The following is a 21,165-nucleotide window of genomic DNA, read 5'->3' as shown; positions in this document are numbered from 1 at the left end:
TACTGCAGCTCCATGTGCATTGTGCTGTTCTACCACACGCAGAGAGAGAGAGAGAGAGAGAGAGAGAGAGAGAGAGAGAGAGAGAGAGAGAGAGAGAGAGAGAGAGAGAGAGAGAGACAGACAGAGACAGAGACAGAGAGAGGCGTGCTACTCGCCCTTTGCGCACATTTCACAGTCGAAGTTGGTTTGTGAGGTGCGTCACCGATTGAATTATAGTTCGGAATATTTCTTTAATTTCCATACATTAATCCCATGGTTTAAATCTAAGGAGCTCCTCAGGAGAGAAGACCACAGGATAACACTGCGCGCGGATAGACTAAATCCACTTACATCGAGATTTGCAAGTAATCTGGTAAGTAAAATAAATATCTCAATTGAAATTTACAATTGGGGGGGGGGGGGTCTCACGACGAATTGTTTCTGTATTCGATGATTGCACTTTCTCGCAGAGTGGCTGTAGTCTTCACAATTCTACGCAAATAGCGCTTTCTTTTAGTGAGCAATACACCTGTGACTACGGAGCTGTGCCAAATAAAAGAGACGTAGAACTTTCGGTCGTCGTCGCGCGCAGCAAATAGAACTTCGAGGATTAAGCTTCGCATTGGAAGTTATCGAATGTTCAAACAGGCCAGCTTGGTAATAGTGAAAAAACAAGAAAGAACACGTAACACCAGTATGAATTTACCATTGTAAAGCTAAATGCTTTTACAAGTCAGACATCATACTGAGTCATAGTAGATCATTATCGCATACATATTCCGGATGGCGAACGTCGCAACAAAAATGTCCTGGAGACATAATGAGTTGTTGCGTTTGCGAACCTGTTTTTTTTTTTTTTTTTTTTTTTTTACCAAATTTACTAAATTGATCTCCGCCCATAATGTCACTGATTGGAAGTCAGATTACTGATTTCTGTGGTGAGCAAGGGAGATGAACATACCTGGTGTCATTTACTTAACTGTGCACTTCAGAGCAAGTGAAATATGGATTCATAAGTTATTGGCCTGAATCAGAAAATGATTATTAACGTCTCATATATATATATATATATATATATATATATATATATATATATATATATATATATATATATATATATATATATATACATACATACACACACACACACACACACACACAGATTCAATGTAATATATTCATATAAACTAGAACAAAGTTTAATTTTGCTTAAATGCAAAGGTGCTATGGCTTCCTCTTGATGCAGCATGAAGCAGGCTATTAGGCATTGTGTAATGTCATACAGCTGAGGTACAATTCACAGCCATGCCATATGCTGCTTGGACTGGTATTCTTCAAGTAAATATGATGTTCTTTAAGGGAAGGATAGATGGCAGTGTCCTTTTTGCTGTCTGGATCTGTGGTTATCTTACCTTCTACTGGCAACCTTTTCTTTCTTTTCTGAACCCTTATTAAAAATAAATAAATAATTGGCCTTTGGCAGTGCTGTAATAATGAGGTGATGTGTAATGGTAACTTGCCTTGTGATTGAGGTGTATAAAGTCAGATTGTCAGTGTGTATGTGGTATTGGTTGAAATAGTATATACTGTATGTATATGTATATGTATATGTATATGTCATATACACTTAGGCCATGTGTCTTTATTATTGATGGCTGTGTGATATTGTTTGTACAAGTTAACTTTCCTGTTGCTAACTCTCTCACACACATATGGACTGAGCTTTGTTTGTGTTTTATTTTTGTTTCTGGTGTCATTATGACCTTTTATTTTAAACAGCTTGTTGGACGCATAATGCTGAAAGGTAGTGGCATTTACTTAATCTGGTCATTAACAGAATGATGATTCACCATTTTGTTAAATTGTCAGTAAGTGCTTACTGTTGAACAGAGCAGCTAAAAAAATTGTTTCCAAATTGAATAATTATTATTCCATTACATTGAAATTCTTTATAAATGTTGTGTTTTTTCTTGTGCTCCTGCATTATATATTTTAATTGTTTATATCACATAACATACAGGAATTTATTATCTGATTTTGTTAATAATGGATATAATTAGCATTGGATTTTATTTAAATTAATCACTTTTGCTCATCACACCCCTAAAAATACTGTTCCAGAATGGCCATTATGTGTTACGTAAGAACCAGGCTATTTGTTAAAATGTGAGTGATGTATTTGAACGTTGTGCATTGTACACTGTATTTTCCATTATTGTAAAATAGTGCTTTTAAGGTACTGGTCCCCATTATGAACAGTAAGCACTCCACAGAATTGTTCTAGAAAGAGGACAATAATAAATAAGAGGACAATTAATTGTTTGTTAGTGTTCATAAAATTGTGTACACACAGACAATGGCTGTTGCATCACTTCCATCTTGATTCTAGCCTTCTTTATTTCCACATCATGAATCTTAATTCATGACTGAATTACCTGGACTGACATCTGATTGGCTCCATCTCTCCCAATTTAATGCTAGGCATAGGTGATAAAATCAATCCATTAATGGTCTTGGAGTCACTTGGAGCATTATGCTGAATGCACCTCCTTTGACTTTTCAATGCTTGTCATCAACAATGTGCTTTTAGAAAACCTGCACATTTTTTATTACATTTATTAAGAAATTACTTTAATGCTTTGTGGTATGAGAGTTGAAATGATTTGATCTGCAAGGTAGGTCTTCCAAGGCTTATGATAGTTCTCATAAAACATCAGCACACACATGCACAAAAGCACGAAGACAAACACAGGACAGTGTGTATGAATGCAGCCCACAGAGCAGTACACCACCCACCCACACCGCCGTTATTTAGAAGCTTCATCCTGTTCTGTAGGGCTCTCAGCAAGGCCTGTCATCCCCTTATATAATATTACACCTGTCCCACCTCCACCACCATGCAGCACTGGCTAAGATATGCTTAACAAAAGGAACAAACTATGGAATGCCATTTGTGCCAATTTTAAAAACAGAAAAAATAAATAATGAAAGAAAAAAATCATATGTACATCAGTGTATATACACAGAGTTAATAGACCTTGAAAATAATACATATTTAAATAAAAATACATTTATATTATTTTATTAAATTCAATGTTGAAAAATATTGAAATTGCTTTTCATTCTGCAATGTTCCCCAGAATGTCTTTTTAAAACACAGGTATTGTTTTTTATTTGTTTGTTAGTTTGTTTTTATTTCATATAAATAATTTTCTGAATAGGAGATTTCCCAAATGGCTATTTTTTTTTAATTATTGCCACATCATATTTTTTTAATAATGCCTATTTTTAAGGTGGTTTCCTTACCTGTGAATTAAGACTAATAGGAATCTCCCATTGGCTGATGATTTGTCGATGATTGCTTTCATTTGAGTCTAGTATTAGTCTGCTGTTGAACACATAATTATTTAGGATAGATAGAATTTATAGCATCTAAGAACAATAGTTATGTAATAGATGTGATGTTTATTTTGGAAGATGAAATAGATTAAATTAATCTGACCCAGCCAGATTATATAACCTCTGGTCATATAACCTCTGGTCATTTAAATGTCAAGCAATGCAAAACGGAACTGTATCTGAAGGGAAAAATATTTAGTAGGATTTGTTTGTAGTCCTATTCTAGTATACAGTGTGTACTGTGTACATTTTAGCTGTTTGCCTCTGTGTCACATTCATTAAAAGTAATTTTAAAAAACAAAGTAAAACAGGAAAAATTAAACAGTAGAGTCATATGTCCAACTATCATAGTCCCCCCAAAACTGTTTTGTTTAAGTTGGTGTTAGTCTTTATATTTTAAACCCTTTTGTTTTCAGGCAGCCTTTATCAAGCCATCAATATTTAGTATTAACAAATAGTACTGCCAGTTTTGGTGTAAATGGTGTAAAGGGTTTCTACAAAATATCTGAAAATGAAGTTGCTTCTAAATGAATCAGTAATAAGAGCACCTATAGTACTTATTATATAAGTTCTAATCAAAAATTGAGCCATGGTTTATCATGAACCCAGAGGTTACTATGGACCAAAAGCACAAAGAAAACATGGCAGATGATATTGCTTTCTTTGAGTGCATTAAAGAATGAGATTTAGACTCATTATGTCTTAAGTGTTTTTTAACACCAGCTTTGGTTTCCAAATGTCTGCCAATTAAAAATGGCCAAACCTATCAATTAGGCACCTACCTTTTTGTCTTCTAGTGATATGGTTAACTACAGAGGCATATTAAAATCACATTTAGCATTGTCAGTTATGCTTTTCCTTACCATTGATGGTAAACACCACTGATCCAAATGACATGTTTTTAGAAACTAATCTTTCTGTAACTTGCTGATATCTGAGAAAGGTTTTCTAATGCAATCAAAGTAGACACACACAAAGCAAAGGCACAGAAATGCAAATAAGTCTGAGAAATGCCAACGCAAGAGTGCTCTGCAAACTGCAGCTAACTGAAGCTCCATTTTAATCATACCTGTCTGATGACCAGTAGATTCACTCTACCTTTACCCTCTACATACCTGTACTTAAACCTTGACATGAAAAACATAATGATGAGCTATTCCTAAAAAGGGCTAAAGTCAAGACTCATGTCTCAATACAAAGTTGTTATTGCCAGAGGAGCAAAGTATTCCCATGGGTGGCAATTAATGCCACTGATAAGCAGTAAGGTAAAGTACACATGCAGAATCTAATCCTAGATACATTTGTGACTAAAGAATTTTATCTGCTTCTTTTTGCTTAATGACATGTATTACAATATATAAATGGTCATTTTTCAATGGATACAGTCATTTCTGCCATATCATATTGTATGCATAGTATAATTGTATTTGTTACTTATTTGTATGCTTGGGGTATAAAAAGCTCAGAATAGTAGACAGACAGATAAGTACTTTAAAAGATTAAATGCATATCCCTAGTGGACATTAGTTCAGTAGTATTGCTCACTAGTTTGTCTTTTCAGGTTGCTGGCTTTTTTCAGTAAAGGATTTTATAGATGTTGAGTGTAGGAAAGCTCCCTAGACAGCATACAGGTGTTATCACATTCACAGATTTCCTGTTTTGGTTGTTCTATTTTCATACCTTTTTTACAGATTTGACATGGGATGGGTTGGGAAAGTCTTTCACATCACAATCCCGCTCTGTTGCACAGAGGAGGTTGGGTTCCCTTTTGAATTTGGCTCCTCTCAAGGCTTCTTCCCCTTGCTGTGTGATTTTTCTTTGCTACTGTCACCCTGAGGTTGCTCATTAGACCCAGACTGCTGTAAAGCTGCAGTGTGACAATGTCTGTCCTAAAAAAAAAAGTGCCGTACAAATAAAGTTGAGTTAACCTGAATTTAGAAACAACAGGTGTTATTCTGGGAAATTTTGTTAGTGATGTATTCCTCTGTCTGATCTGTGCCTTAGATTTAATGCACAAACAAAAGGAGCACAAAAATCTTTACAGAATTTCAGTTAATCCGAATGATTATTTGTCAGATAGGTAGATTATGCAGCAATACATTTACAAAGTTTGGCATTCCTTGACTATTTGCCTGTTTTGTTTTCAGGGATTATCTCACCAAGATTCCAGTGTTGAATCATTTCTCCTAAAGACATCTCCTGGACCACTTTAGGGTCATTTGGGTATTTCAAAATATCCTACTTTTACTCAAATACATATATTTACCTGTGCTTTTTTAAAACTAAAATCAACAAAAGTACAGTTCAAAAGACTGAATCCACTACTGAACAGTTTGCTGTTGGTAGTTCTTCTGTACTCATGAGAACAAACTGGCCTTAGACTGTTTCACAAAGCTAATTTGACAGCTGAAAGCCCTTAATCGGCTAAAAACCTTGCAGTAGCCCCAGTAACAGAGAAAAAACATAACAATTGATTTCCTGTATAGTGTTAGTCATTAAGATGTAACAACTATTAACACAGTATTAGCAGCATACACATTTTACAAACTTAAATATTTGATTTCACAGCAAACTGAAGTAAATGATATGCAGACTGAATATTCAGATAAAATTCAATTTTATAAGGGCGTTTCGTAAACAGTTAAACATGGAATTTCCTTTAAATAATGGCTTTATGAATAATAATGATTAATTAAGTAAACTTTTATATTCATTTTTGATAAATTATTCAATAAACAAGTTTTTGGTAGTGGACTCAGAGTGGACACTACTGAATGTATCTGGCGTTTTAACTCTTATAGATTAGTGCTGTTTTTTAGCTGTGCATGATAGAATAAAATGCTGTATACTATATATCAATATACTATATACTATATACTAAATATACTAATATCAAGGTTGTACAGTTGTTAAAAAAGAAAGGTTGCCTGAACATTTCCTGAAAAAATATTACATTCTGTTACATACTGTTACATTCTGTGTTACTGCATGTTTTGTTTTCATTTTAAACACTCTGCTGTTCCTGGATATACCATTTTATATACCAAATATAGAACAAAACTCTCAATATTGTTTAGTGAAGAAATTACTTTGTATTTATTTACCTCTGTGATTAGAAGGTGATTCCAATGCCTTTGCATACAAATACAACCAAAGATAATATATAATATTAAAACTAATATCTAATATAGAAATTATGGTCTAAGTGCTGAAGATGTCACATTTGATTTATCTCAATAAATGCTTTGTTTATCTCAATAAATAGTTTTTTACAAAGGCGGTGCATCTATATTATTCTGTTTACTCAGGAAAAAATCATGTAACTGCTGCTGATTAAATTCATGCAAACCTAAATGCTTGTGTGATGAATTTTCCTTCACCTGATAAGGGTATGAAGTTTGAGCAGGGCCTCAGCAGATCGTTTCCTTATGTATTTCAGTAGTTTTTGTTTTGGGAATACCCAAAAGCCAACATTAACCAAAATTAACCAAGTTAACCAATGAGATCAAGTAACATTATAAAAGTTAAATTGAAAGTTCAAAATTTAGACTCAGGTCTAAACAAGGTCTGGATAAGGTGGTGTTTGTAATTGTGTTTCGTTTCACTTCGGGTTATTAGAGATATTTTTCACACCTGTCCACAATACTGAAAAATGTTTAAACAACTGAATTCAGTAAAACAATCAAGAGGATATGTTCATTTTCATACTTTATTTCCCTAGTTTGTGTAAAGGTGAATGGCTCTATTGAATATAAATCAAAAGCAGGTCTGAAGTCATGACTAAAAATTGTTGATGGCGGTAGCAGCTTGCTTCAAAGTGGGGCTTTAGCCTAAGTGACTGGCCATCTGATGATGGATATAAAGGGGAATATGAAATAGAGATGTTAATGAATATTTCACCCGCCTTCTCAGCTCATGCTGCTACACAGTCAACGTTTCCATGCCCATCTGGTGATGCATCAGTTCATGCAATTCTAGTGAAGGCAGGCTAACGAACACAGTGAGTGCACAGTCAGTGCACTACCACAGAGATGGTAGCAATAATCTCTTAAAGTCTTTACTATTGATGGAGTTTGGTGGAGTATTAGGATCTATGAACTACTGAAACCTCTAAGAGATTCCATTACAGTGCCTGATTTTGTATGTATACTTGTGACAGTTTTATGTGGATCATTTCAATGAGAGATGGAATATGAGCTGTTTGAATTTGCTCATGGGCTATGGTGCCTTTTAACCAATAAGTCCGTGGTGCAGTGGAAATATAAAACTTTTTTAAGAAGTCACAGGGAGGCAATAAAGTAATGCTGCTATCAGTCAATAGCAGATAGAATAGGACAATGCAACATCAATGAACAATTGCTAATGCTAACATAGCTTGAGTACACAACTTGATATCATGCTAAGAGCAAGGCTACAGCAGCTAAATTTTGTTTCAGACACAGTAAGTTCAGTCTTTGCTAATTCTTGTGAGAGTGCCCATGGGGATTTTAAAAAAGCTGTCTTTTCTAGTCTGTTGGAATCCACTATTGCTTTTCCCACCCCTTTTGTTGCCTGGGAAACATGTTATTATGAGGCAGTTGCTTGCCGTCAAGCAACCCTCCTCCTTCAGTGTTTTTTAATGGAAGCATGCCCAGGAAAGTCATGAGGTGAAGTTAATTGAGCAACACTCCCCTCTTCCCTCTTGTAAACTCTTCCTTCAGTACAGAGGCTACTTTTTATTCCTCTCTTTAATGTGTAACAGAAAATATATTGGTTATGAGGAGCTGAGGTGTTTTTGTTTCTTTGACTGCTGATTAGAAGTAGGAGAGTAGCAAAACTATGAAAATTGGCACAAAGGCAGATGATAGGCCGTGTGTAATGGCACAGAAAAAGAGGCAACTACAATCTCTGCAGTTCTTCATCTGTGTACATGAAAGAGAAAAATGCAGTAGTATGCCATAGTTCTATAAATAGTACAATTCCTGAACCATTCACAGATAGAGAGCTAACTCCTATTGGTCATGAGAGAATGAGACAAAATTTAGAGTTTTGGTGAGCTTCCAATGAACCCATAGAGAGATGTGAACATGACATGTCCTAATTTTTAAGAATTTGTCTGCTTCCTTAGGCTATATGATGCTATTTTGATGGACAACCACACAAAACACAAACATACACAAACACACCCTTCCTCTTGGAGCTGGCTTTATTCTCAAAGAAACATACTGTACTCTGCTGCAGATGCTTCTGTAGGGCTTGGTAACCAAGGCAACAAACAACATCAGAAACAGAATGGTCAGATTAGTCGCCTGGGTCTAAAGAGAAGCAAAGCTTGTTAATACATTAAAGCTCATACTTCTCTCCCTGTTAGCTGGTACTGGTAGATGGCTCACAAGGCTTTTCAGTCAGACATGTAGTCTGCAGCAGTCTTGCACAGACTGGCAAGTTTTGGTAGGATAGCACATAGTCACCTCTGTGAAAGTTGTGAGAAACCCTTTAATGCTTAATAGTGTTATAAGTGACATAAGACATAAAAACAGTTAGTCCATAAAAATCCATTTATAAGGACAAGAGGCATGTGTGGGAGCTCGATAGGTGGAGTGCGGGTTTTATTGTTTTAGTAGAAAATTGGAGTTTATAAGGCTCAAACAGCTTGGTGAGTATTGTTTCCTATGTCTTTTCTTCCATCCTCAAAATCTGTGTTCTATCTTATCTTAGGCTTGATTCAGTTTGTACGTTTGGTTTGACACGGTCTCTTAAGTGTTAAGCACATCTCTGTTCATGGTGAAATGGACTGTTTTCATTATGAGCAGCTCCTTCTTGGGCTGCCCTTGTCTATATTTTGGTAGTGCTAATCTTGCTAATCTTTCCTGCCTACAGCAGCTTGCCATGACCGCAGCTGTATTCCCCTGTCAAGATGCCACATCTCTGACCTCTTTACCAAAGAGAAAGTAATGATCAAAGAGCACCAACTTTACTGTCTTGTGAGATCATGAAGCAAAAGGTTTCTGCAGCTTGGCGCCATCTTGAGCCATCTGCACTGTCTCACCACAGCTTGATAACATTCAGCCTTTGAAGCTGTCCAAAGACCCTGCTGTCTGCCAGACCCACCGTGGGCACTGATGGACCTCTATAGGTGCTCAAAAAGGCTTTCAAGACTCTGCTCCAAACACGGGACTGCGTCATGGAATGAGGAGGGGTTTGTTGAAAAATGTTCATGGCCTCCATTGTACTGTCTGTTAATTGCCAGCAACTGCACAAAAGGGAATGTGCAGCATATCATGTGAAACTGCACTTTAGCCATAGGAACAGTGTGTTCACTAATATCTCTTTGATCTCCCATGACTGATCCTCCAAATTTTAGGATAATCTAGAATTCATTTAAAACTTACCTAACCTTCTCATGAGCAATAAAGAGATGAAAAAAAAGCTGAAATTCTGAGAGATAAGTCATACCTGAGATTTTTTATTTTACACATTATAAGTGTTAGGAGTCTTGTCCAAGGATTTATTGGTATAGCATACAGCACTGGCCCAGATGGGCTTTGAACACCTGTTCCCACACAGGGCAAGCAGCGTGATTACCTACTACATTATACCAACCTTTTTAAATGGAAAGCAATGAGAATATAATAAAATCTGTCCCACATTTATGAATATCTTATATTACTGGACCATAATTCTTTTATAGCAATTATATATATAATTAGTCAAATTTGCAGTGAAGTACACAAGGTTTCCAAAGAAACAGAGCATTTCGGACAGACGTCCTTCATCAGCTGTGGTAGCAAAGTGCTTCATATTCTTATTTAAATATATTGCTTATATAACTAGCACCTTGTAAGTTGAGCTACAGGAACACAAATTAGCATACCATAGTCAGTTGTCTGTATGTGCTTGTCACCTGCATTGCTTTCTATTTGCTGCTTGTTTCCTAGTTAAATATATAACTCAGAAATGTCTCATAAATATATAACTTAGAAATGTGTTATATATGTGCTTCTGTTTAATAAAATGAATTATAATTTATACCTTTTTCTGTAGCAAAAATAAATTTTATGTTTGTGATTTTCATTTAACATATATTGACAGCAAAATTAGACAATTGCAATTGTTGATGGTGAGCTGGACCTGAGAGAAGAGCTAGGATCTAGAATTTATATGAGATGTGATTTGAGAAAGGTTTAACTCATGAATTAAAAAGGAAGTTCCTTTTAATGTTCTCTTTTCTGCAAGAAATTACACAAGATACAAGAAAAACTGAGACAAGAGAGAGAGAGAGTTTTGAGAAATTGAATGCTAATCTCTGAAACAAATTTCTGGTAATTTCTGTCAATAAGCAATTTTTTATTTCTTCTTAATGTAAATAATAAAAAGGCATGTTTGGATTTGTCTAGAAGTTACAGAGGATTTTAAGAAAACCTTTCATCTTGCTTACTTATGTTGTGTTCTGATTTTAGTCTAGCAACATGAAAAACTTTTAAAAATGAATCACTGCTGAAATGTTTTCAGACATCAGATAGTTCTCTGATTTAAAAAAAAAGAAAATCTGATATTGCTTTGACTTTCAAATGTTCACATTATATTTGCATATAATTCCATGAAGGACAAGTGTTTTTTTTTATCTAACTTTTTTTTATTATTATTTGATTTATTTGAGGGAAAGAATGGCAGTCCAAGGACAATCTCTCAATGTTATCTTGTTAGAGTAAAATGTGAGCTCCTCTCTGTACATAAAACACAGTTAATGGCTGTGAATGGTCCAGCCAGTTTGGTCTTTTTAAAAACATTGGATGTGTTGATTACATTTCTACTGTTTTTAACATCCTCTTGTTTTGTTATTAAACCCAAGTGGCATACTGCAAGTTGGATCAAAACAGTAACATCATAGTGTGATTCATATCATTGTATCCATGACTGTACCTCAGTAATGTATTAACTTGTATTGTAAAGGAAGCTTCTATCATTGGCTTTCTGTTGGTTGACCAACTAGTGTGAGGAAACCTCTGGTAAACCTCTCTGTCATGAAAAATCTAAGGCTTTTGGGTAACTTCATTGTGTACCTTTCCGTTTTAGTTAATTCAATATAAATTTACATCAATCCGGTTTCTAGGTCTCTCAGGTAGGTACAATTGATCTTTCTCCCCCTCAGAAAGAGGGCTTGCACAGATTGAATCTTTCAAGGACTAAGTGACATCCCTACAGAGACTTTTCAACTATTCTTTTCAAGTATTTTGAAATCATGGCTGCTTTCTGGTAAGACTGGTATATTTGTGTTACAGTGAAAGTCACCTGATGCTGTTGCAAAGTCATTTTGTTGTAAAGTGTAACTTTGTGACCTCAGTCCATTACAGTCAATTAAGGCAACACCTATGGTAGGACAACCTATCAGTGGTGGGACAACTGACAGAAAACCTGAATAATGTCTGAATGTTTGTTCTTATGCCTATTAGCATATTACAGTCTTGAATAATGGCTGTGGATAATGTGGAAGTTACATTGAAAATTGATATATGTTATTTGATCATTTGATTCTAATAATATGAGTGTAGTTTGTATTTGTTTTTGCTTTTTTTGTTTTTTTTAGAAGAGCTGAAAGTAAAACAGATAACTGAAACTGAGCACTTAGTAGCCTGATTACAGGACAAGTTAAAGTGGCATAAGACAACAATACTGTGAACAAACTGTATGATTTCTATTTGAGTACTTGTCTATGACTGCATGACCATGTGTATTAGGACTAAAAATATGTTTTTGCCTGCTCTGCATTTCATGGACCTGACTTAAACATGCAGTGAATTAGCAATGGAGGAAGAGATAATAGCAGAGGGCTGATGTAATAGCAGAGGACTGATGCATGCATCCAAACAAATGCAACACAGAAAGTGATTACAAAGTCGGAATCCTTCAGTGCTGTGTGGAGGGGAAGAGGTAAATAGATAAAGTAACATATGCTACAGACACGATTGGGTGGCAGCAAGCTGAGGCTAGGCTGGCAGTTCTGCAGAGACAGAGGGCTTCGAACCGAATGCTGTTCTATGAGGACAGCTTACTGTGGAAAAACCATGCATACATCAAACATGTATGCACACACGCTGCTGGAGATGCCTCTTTTCCTTTTTATTTGCCTTGAAATAAATGGCAAAGTAGCAGATTGTGATGCTGAGTATATGGGAGAATGTCAACATTATAATGCTATTCTTCTTGACTTGCAATGCATCAGTGGACCTAGCAATGGGTGAAAAGGACGATTAATTAAAGACCCCAGAGCCCATCTGACAAGCAATGTGACTCTCCTGTCTCTGAGTTAACTGTTTATGTAATGACTTGCTTCCTTTTTGGTAGACTTCAGAAATTGCCATTTCCATGCATCTGACATGTAGCATTGGCAGAGCAGCACTGATGCATACCAGTACTCCTGCTACCTGGGTGCTATTCTAAGAGTAGACTAGACCTGTATATCAGTTCAGAAAAGACTGGAGAAAAGTAATTTTGAGCCAATGCTTATTAGGATTGTTTTTTGTTTGTTTGTTTTTATTTTCTCAAGAGAACATGAACATACATAAGAACATGTGTAATTCCTTGTTTGGTGATGCTACTACTCAGCTGCTGACAATATGGATATTTTGCTAGCTACTGGATTTTGCTCATGGCAAAGAAAAAGCCACATATTAGTTCAATTTGGACAAACATTATTCCTGATTATATCAATGTTTTTCAAATGTCAGAGTAAAGACAGCAATTGGAGCTTACACATCCTTTTTCTTTTTACGTTAACCAATATGGTTCTTGTATCTCAAGCTGTTTTCCTTTAATCTGGACACTTTCATGAATGCCATCCAGTTTTTATAAGGTCATATTGCAAAATCCTTTAGCATCCAATTTTAGACTATTTTTTTCCAAATGGAACATTGGAAATGTTTTCCAATTGTTTTTCCAAGTGGAAAAAAATCCTTCAAAGATATTTACAGAAACTCGAGAAGAATTCTCTTGTAGTTGAGCAGTTGGGCTTAAAGGTTGGGGTGTACTGTTATGGAGGCTAAGGTATGCCTAAAACAAAAAGACTTGTTTTGTGAAAGCCTTCTGGAGCTCTCTTTTCATGCAGTGATCGATGGTGGATATCCTCCATGGTCTTACATTATTAATCCATCTTTGTTTTTTAGAAGAAACCAAAAGCTGTGATTGAGGGTAGGTTTTGACAGATGAGATGAACTGGCTGTGGTAGTGACATTCATTAGCCTACATTTACTGAATTTGGCCACATGGGTTGAACTGAGGCTTCACTTTGTACAGATCTGTGAAAGAGTTTTTTGAAAAGTGAAAATGTGTTAGTGCTTAATAGCCTGTTCTGTCCGCTTGCTTGCTGCATGTAGGGTTCATGGAGCCTCCAGTTTTTTCAGGATTAAGATCTTCATGTGTCTTACTTGCATACTCTGGAGCTGCATGTCTAGTTTCTCAGAAATTCTACGAGACAACCACTGGCTGGGTTGTAGCATACGGAAGCCTGCAGCACAGAGCCTGCCAGAGAATGAGGGGAGGTTAATACAGGGGAGAGCAGAGCAGCAAAACTTTGGATTGTTAGATAACCGGCTGTGGCAGTGAAAACAAGGCTGTTGTTTCCACTGCAAGTCTGCAATTCATTAAACCTGCCTGCACTAAATAAATATAATTATGCATATCATGGTTTGAAGCTTTCTGGTGGTTTTCACTTTCATAAAAAAACCTGTACCAATCCAATGCCAAATGAAAATGAAATTTGATGATTTCCCTCATGTGATATGTCAGCACCCATGAAACCAGGAAAAAGGAATGGCCACCAGTGACAGAGGAAGCAGGCTGCAGACAGAGATGCTTCTGCGTAGAATTGGATTTCTTTCACACACTCTCTGTCAGTTTCATTTAGCTTCCTCCCTCAGATTGCTGCAGACTCTTCAGTTTTAGCCGTCTAGGCAGTGATGCCCTGAGGGAAAGGCTAATATCAAAATAGCAGAAGTGAAAATAGAGTTTTATAGTGAATTTGCATTACAGGCGTTGGTAAATATCACTGACCAGAATGGAGGCTGGAGGATGCTTGTAAGACTATACTGTACTAAGAGCAGTGGAGCAGTAGAATAGGATTTAGCCTCTGACTTTCTGACATAAATCCACAGTTTTCTTCACTGGTTTCAAGCATCAGTGACACTTAAAAGGTGTCCCAACTGCTTTATTGCTGTCTCTACCACAATCTATTTAGCAAAAAGGGCTCATTTAGTAGATCATGTGTCAAAGAGGTAAGTGTCCAGTGTCAATGAGCTGATTGTTTTTTGAGTAAACTGAAGTAAACTCAGTTTAAAACTCAGAGTAAACTCATGTGCAAAACTAACCATTCCCACCCTCAGTCAAATAAGTGTTATTTCTTAGCACTGCAGACTTGCTGGGTTCCTGCTTAGAGGACAAGAGAAAGGAAAGAGTCACAAAATGGACTCACTGCTCAATGAAAAGAAAGCTCCTTGTATCACAATAGGTAATGAATGATGAAGGCTCAGATCCTTTCGCTTTTTTCAATTATGAGCAGATCCTTGGATTCTGAGTGTAAAGATTGCTTTTCCAATTATGAGCTTTCCACACAATCCATGTGATTGATTTGATTTTATGTTTGTTAGCCTTTATAAGAGAGAGCATCATACAGAAGACATTTTCTCAGCCTCTTAAATTTGTGCATTGGGTGTTGTATAAAGTGCTTTGAGCTAGCTTTTACTACTTTGAGAACATTGTTGTTTTATGTTATGAAAGAGATCATTATGGCTTGATCTTATTTAATTGTGATGTGGTATATTATAGCTATGCAGTGTTATGGTTACCATATGTTTTTCATGTTTTTGATATATTTCTTATGTTTTAGAATGTAATTATGCAATGCCTGTGCAATTATGTAATACCTATGTAATTACTGTTTCAGCATCTGACAACCTCTTATGAATATTGTAGGAAAATAGAACATTATTTTTTCTTCTATTTAAGGACCAGCGCAGCCATGCCATTTGGCTGTTTGACCTTTGGGGAGAAGAAGGATTACAACAGTCCTTCTGAGGTCACTGATAAATATGACCTTGGACAGGTAGTAAAATCGTAAGTATTTACCACGGGAATCTCATTTACACCCTTCCACATGCAGCTAAATTGCAGTGGTTCTTATGGGTTTGTTCCTCCTTACAAACAGGGAGGAGTTTTGTGAGATCTTTCGGGCGAAAGACAAGAACACACAAAAAATGTACACCTGCAAGAAATTCCTGAAAAAAGATGGGAGAAAAGTGCGGAAGGCTGCCAAGAATGAGATCCTCATCTTAAAAATGTAAGATAGTGGTGCTGGAATTTCTAAATGAGCATATTGGGAATGTTTTTTTATTTCCCCTGTTTTGTGAATGATTACTGTTCTCTTTGTGCATTTCTTTCTCTTCTGCTTCCTGTCTCACAGTCACAGGCTGTCTCTTGCTCTCTTATCCGCACAGGGTGAAGCATCATAACATCCTCCAGCTGGTCGATGTCTTTGAGACAAGAAAAGAGTACTTCCTCTTCCTGGAACTGTGAGTGTTATGGAAGTGTGTGGTTTTTTTGGGGCGGGGGGGGGGGGGTGGAGTGAATTTGCACAAGTGTGTGTGTTTCTGGGTGGTTTTCTGAGTCAGTTTACCCATGTAAGTGAACATTTCTTGCAGCTAATAATTATGTGTTAAATAAAGCTGTTACTAAGGTATAAGATAACCGACTTCTATTCAGTTCTTGAGTATAATTGGAGTTCTCTTGTCATTTTATTATAGTGTAGAGGTTTAAAGGAAAAGAATAAAACATTTTTCTTCATTTTTTGCTTCATTTGTCTGTCACTAATATGTGGAGACTTGTTCTTTTCAATATTCCTGGTTTTAAAGCAAAGCAGCTAATATAATCTGTTTTTATAATAACCAAATGATGTTTTGAAGAGCAAATAAATGTTGTTTGTCTTGATAAACAAATAAGTATTCTATTTTGGTCAACATTTTGTATCTCATTGTACATAAATAAAAGGTATTTCTTTCATTATAGGGTGTCAAATCAAATATGAATCTGTGGATGATGATTAAGACTAGTTCTATTCACACTCTCTTATGTCTTGATACCTCTCACAGAGCCACAGGCAGAGAGGTGTTTGACTGGATCCTGGACCAGGGCTACTACTCAGAGCGTGACACCAGCAATGTGATCAGACAAGTGCTGGAGGCTGTGGCTTACCTCCACTCTCTCCGCATCGTGCACAGAAACCTGAAGGTAGCTTGCTGCTTTACTCCCATCAAGTGGTTACAGGTGGTAGTACTATCCACACCCATTGCAATACACAATACCTGATATATATATATATATATATATATATATATATATATATATATATATATATATATATATATATATATATATATATACAACCTATATATATATATAGGTTTTTCTCCATACCTGTTTGTAGCCATAGCAGGGCACAACTCAGCACAGTTTGGTGATTACCATGGTAACACACACCTGATTCAACTCATAAATTTATGAAAAGTTTAGAAGATTCTTTAGATCAGGGAAATCACCAAGCTGTTCAGGACAGCTGTTCTGCTGTTCTGGCATCTCCAGCACTGGAGGTGGGCACCTTAAATATGTCAAACTATGATAACCATGGCCTATTTTTTTCTCTCTCTTCTAGCTGGAAAATCTTGTTTACTACAATCGTCTGAAGCACTCTAAAATTGTCATTAGTGATTTTCACCTGGCCAGACTGGAGAACGGTCTCATTAAAGAGCCATGTGGCACTCCAGAGTACCTGGGTAAAAACTGTCAGGCTGTTACTATTAGTCTGCAGATATATGGTTACACACATAAGTAACAATCCATATGAAGATGTTTGTTTATTCAACCATGATGTCTTTGCTTTTCTCAGCACCAGAGGTAGTTGGCAGACAAAGATATGGCAGACCAGTGGACTGCTGGGCCATTGGAGTAGTCATGTACATCCTGTGAGTGTGAAGCAGTTTCTTTGCATCAGGGCTATGTCTTATTTGTCTGTGTATGTTTGTATTCTCAATCATCAACCATATGTACATACTCTGGATGTCATTCAGCAGAGATATAGTCATTTTTCTCCCACTAGCAAACCTAAATACACAGATATTTAAACCATCTACAGTGGTATCAACAGTGTTACTTATGTGATAATTTATGTGAGGCCATGGCACGGAACTCAGCCTGCCAATAAGAGGACAGATCTAAAGAAAACCGAGAGTCCAGGGCAATTATGGAAATGGAAAAGGATGCTGCCTTGGCTTCATGTATATGTTCATTCATCATTTATTATATTAGTATTACAAAGATCTATAAGGAGCTCTGTTTTGGGGTTACATGATTTCTGATGTCATTTACAGCACACACATGTACATGCAACATGTTTATTGGTCATTGTATATGTATTTATATCTTATATGTACTTTTCACTCTTATTCTTTTTATTGTTCATTTGTATTCCTTTCTAAAGTAATGTATTTAAAATGGTTTTAGTATTTTGTTTTTTTGTTTTTTTTTAGTATTTTTTAAAGACTGTTATGAACCCCTTTTTAATGTGATGCATCTGGAATCATTGCTAAAATGAATGTTCTGATGATGTTTCTATGATCTTTTTTAAAAGACTGTCAGGAAACCCTCCTTTTTATGATGAGGCAGATGATGATGATTATGACAGTCACGACAAAAACCTGTTCCGGAAAATTCTTTCAGGAGACTATGAGTTTGACTCACCCTACTGGGATGACATCTCTGATTCTGGTATGGTGACAACGCTGTGTCTATAATTAAGTTGAAAAATAGCTGACAGTTTAAAACACTTTTAACCATGTCCACTCAGAACTGTTACAGTAAAAATGGGTTTTCTATATTTCAGCTAAAAGCTTAGTTGCATCCTTAATGGAAGTGGACCAGGACCAAAGACTTACTGCACAGGAGGCTATCAACCATGAATGGTAGACACCATCTTCAGATAAATTAGATGCTTTGATTTTTGCCCTATTGCTGCCATTTGGACCATTGACCTTTTAAATACTGTGGTAATGTGATGGCTTTCTTTTTGTACATTCACTCTTTAGGATATCTGGAAATGCTGCTTCAGACAAGAACATCAAGGATGGTGTGTGTGCTCAGATTGAAAAGAACTTTGCCAAAGCTAAATGGAAGGTGAGACAGCAATCAACATTCAAGCCATTGTGTGTAGCCACTGTCTATAAGTCTAGAGTTAAGACATACATTATGTTAACTTGTGGCATGCAGAAAGCAGTTCGAGTGACCACTTTAATGAAGAGGCTGCGAGCACCAGACCAGAGTGACTCTGGGGCCTCCAGTCCAGCCCCGGAGGCCTCGGCAGGGCCCGTCACTCCCAACATCACACCTCTTCCTGTGGCTGCCACTCCTGAGCCCTCCCACACCTCCCTGGAGGTCCAGGGTGCAAGAGCGGAGGATACCACTAATGTGGCTCGGTGTAATGGAGAGATGCTGTCCCCTCCACAGCTCAACATGGAGACAAGGGAGGAGCAGAACGGCTAATGGGCGATACATGCAGATGTACGCAAACACACACACTGTACATAGGAAGACACACTGAAAGCTAATGGCCAGGCCTAGCTATAATGTTACCCACATCCATTACATTTGTGAAAATCCTTCCCTTTTTAGTTCGCTTCCTGCATAAAGTTTTGAGTTGCTAATATTTGCTTAGAAAATTACTTGTAATATTGATAAAATTATAAGATTTATGTGTTTCTATTAAAAAAAGAACAGATTATTTAGCATTTTAACAAAAGGTGTTTTCAATCATGAGGAATGTGTTACTCTTTGTCCTATCATATATACTACTCGCAGCAACAAAATATTTTTAGCTAACAAGCAAAAACCTTAGGCCAGTCCATTCAATTACCAATGAATATAATTTATTTTAGGTTTTGTTGACATCTAGCTGTTTTTAAATGTTAAAGCGAACATTACTTAGTAAGCAAATCATAGACAAAGGTAAATGTTAAGTGCTTGCCTGCTTAAATTTAATCTTAATTGTACTATGATACTGCAAGAAATGGAATTCCTCAGTGAGTTCATATAAACATATTTTCTTTCTAAAATGCACAATTTTAGAGTTGCCAGGTAAACTTTCTGTGGCAGCATTTGAGCTAGTTCGATCACCATTTAACACCTAGTCAGTGTTCATTATGTGACTATACATATAAACACATTCATATTTTAATGCATTTACCAAGAGCCATGCAAAAGTTTCCTTAGAAACAACAAGACATGTCACTTAGCGACTGTAATTTAATGATTTGATTACTTTTAAGCATAAATGTAAAAATTCTGCATACCGCACCTTTAATTGCCAGTATTATTATACATTTTTATTGCTGTATAAATGCCATTTATTTTGTTCATCTCATATTTATGCCTTTCTCAGTGTCTTTATGGCATACCACCTAAAACATTGCACATCAACATGTGCCCTAAACCTATGACAAATTCATGGCTTTCAAAGAGGCCAGCTGTAAATGCATTTCTCACTGAAGAGAGGACTGCATAATAAAGAAAATGTGCATTTGTCCTGTTTGATTTTGGTGTTTTGTAACGAATTTATGCTTTAGAAGGAAAAATTTGTCTTCATGTCTATATATTTTCTCAATTATTTTAAAAGGCCTAATTCAATCAATTCAGTTTACTAATGAAATTTTAAGACATTTGCCAGCTCAATAAAACATGTCATAGTACTTTTAACATAATGTAAGATAACCAAGCAAAGAATACTAACATAATAGTTGACACCATCATTGACCTGATTGGTGGTTTCTCTACCATTGAACCAAGTATTTTTTACTTGGGTCAAATACACAATGATTTCAGAGTGATACTTGGTTTGATTGAATTTGACCATAAATCTGTGTTTTATAGACGTGAACTGTAGATGTATGTACTGTATTTTACAGAGCACTTCATAATATACGGAATACAGTAGGTGTTGTGTATTTTACTAGTAAAAAAAGCCCATCACTGGGTTGTTAATGAATTCTGTTTAATGTACAGTACAAACTGAGCAATATCTCTATTGCTGTGATACTGTGAAACTGCCATACTGTTGATGTAGAGGGTCACTTGCCATTTCATTCAGATCGTTTCTGGCAAGCTCAGCTTTCCTTCTTAATTGTACATTAAGATATAAAACATTTCACAGTTGGTTGTACAATATGAACTTAAAACATTTCACAGTGATTTTATTTTGATTATGTTTCCCTCAGAATCAAATTCATTCCACAGTTGCAAAAACAATGGATCGGTAATGATGTGGCCATTTTATTTGGTCACTAGTTTTGGTCAGGATATTTATTTTCTTGTTGGCTATGATTTCAGATGCTTAGTTTTTCATACTTTATTTTAATCTACACTGAGTCTATCTTCTTTATGTACACAGTGATTTTAAAGCACTTTCAAAACCATATTCATTTTATATGTATCATGTCTGTGATTAAATTGCATCTTAAATAAAGGAACTGCTTAAGTGTTCAGTGCACATTGTTATTCGACCTATTAAAAAGATGGAGAGCTGAAGATGTGGACAGATGTTGCAGGCATTGATAAGTTGTTTATCTACGTTTTGGTATGAATACGTTACAAAAAGTTAATTAAAAGGTGTTGTAATTTTACCAGGATTGGCATAACTACTGATTGTATCAAAAGCCAGTCCTCTGGTATGTCACAATGGCAAAAAATAAAAATGAAATTATATATATATATATA

At 36.0% G+C, this 21,165-nt stretch overlaps 1 protein-coding gene across 1 annotated transcript; it reads left to right on the top strand.

Annotated features, from left to right (window-relative positions):
• Positions 1 to 127: 127 nt before the first annotated feature.
• On the top strand, positions 128 to 20,935 carry camkva (CaM kinase-like vesicle-associated a). Its single transcript, XM_027000547.2, has 11 exons — positions 128 to 352; positions 15,358 to 15,465; positions 15,557 to 15,688; positions 15,846 to 15,920; positions 16,497 to 16,635; positions 17,057 to 17,177; positions 17,291 to 17,366; positions 18,032 to 18,168; positions 18,284 to 18,362; positions 18,486 to 18,573; positions 18,667 to 20,935. Exons 2-11 carry the CDS (start codon positions 15,371 to 15,373, stop codon positions 18,937 to 18,939), a joined length of 1,215 nt encoding a protein of 404 aa, XP_026856348.1. The 5' UTR covers positions 128 to 352; positions 15,358 to 15,370; the 3' UTR covers positions 18,940 to 20,935.
• Positions 20,936 to 21,165: the final 230 nt, after the last annotated feature.

Source organism: Electrophorus electricus, chromosome 3 (assembly GCF_013358815.1).
Source record: "Electrophorus electricus isolate fEleEle1 chromosome 3, fEleEle1.pri, whole genome shotgun sequence".
NCBI lineage: Eukaryota > Metazoa > Chordata > Actinopteri > Gymnotiformes > Gymnotidae > Electrophorus > Electrophorus electricus.
The sequence above is the reverse complement of the archived record's forward strand: the minus strand, read 5'-3'. Positions and strand labels throughout refer to the sequence as shown.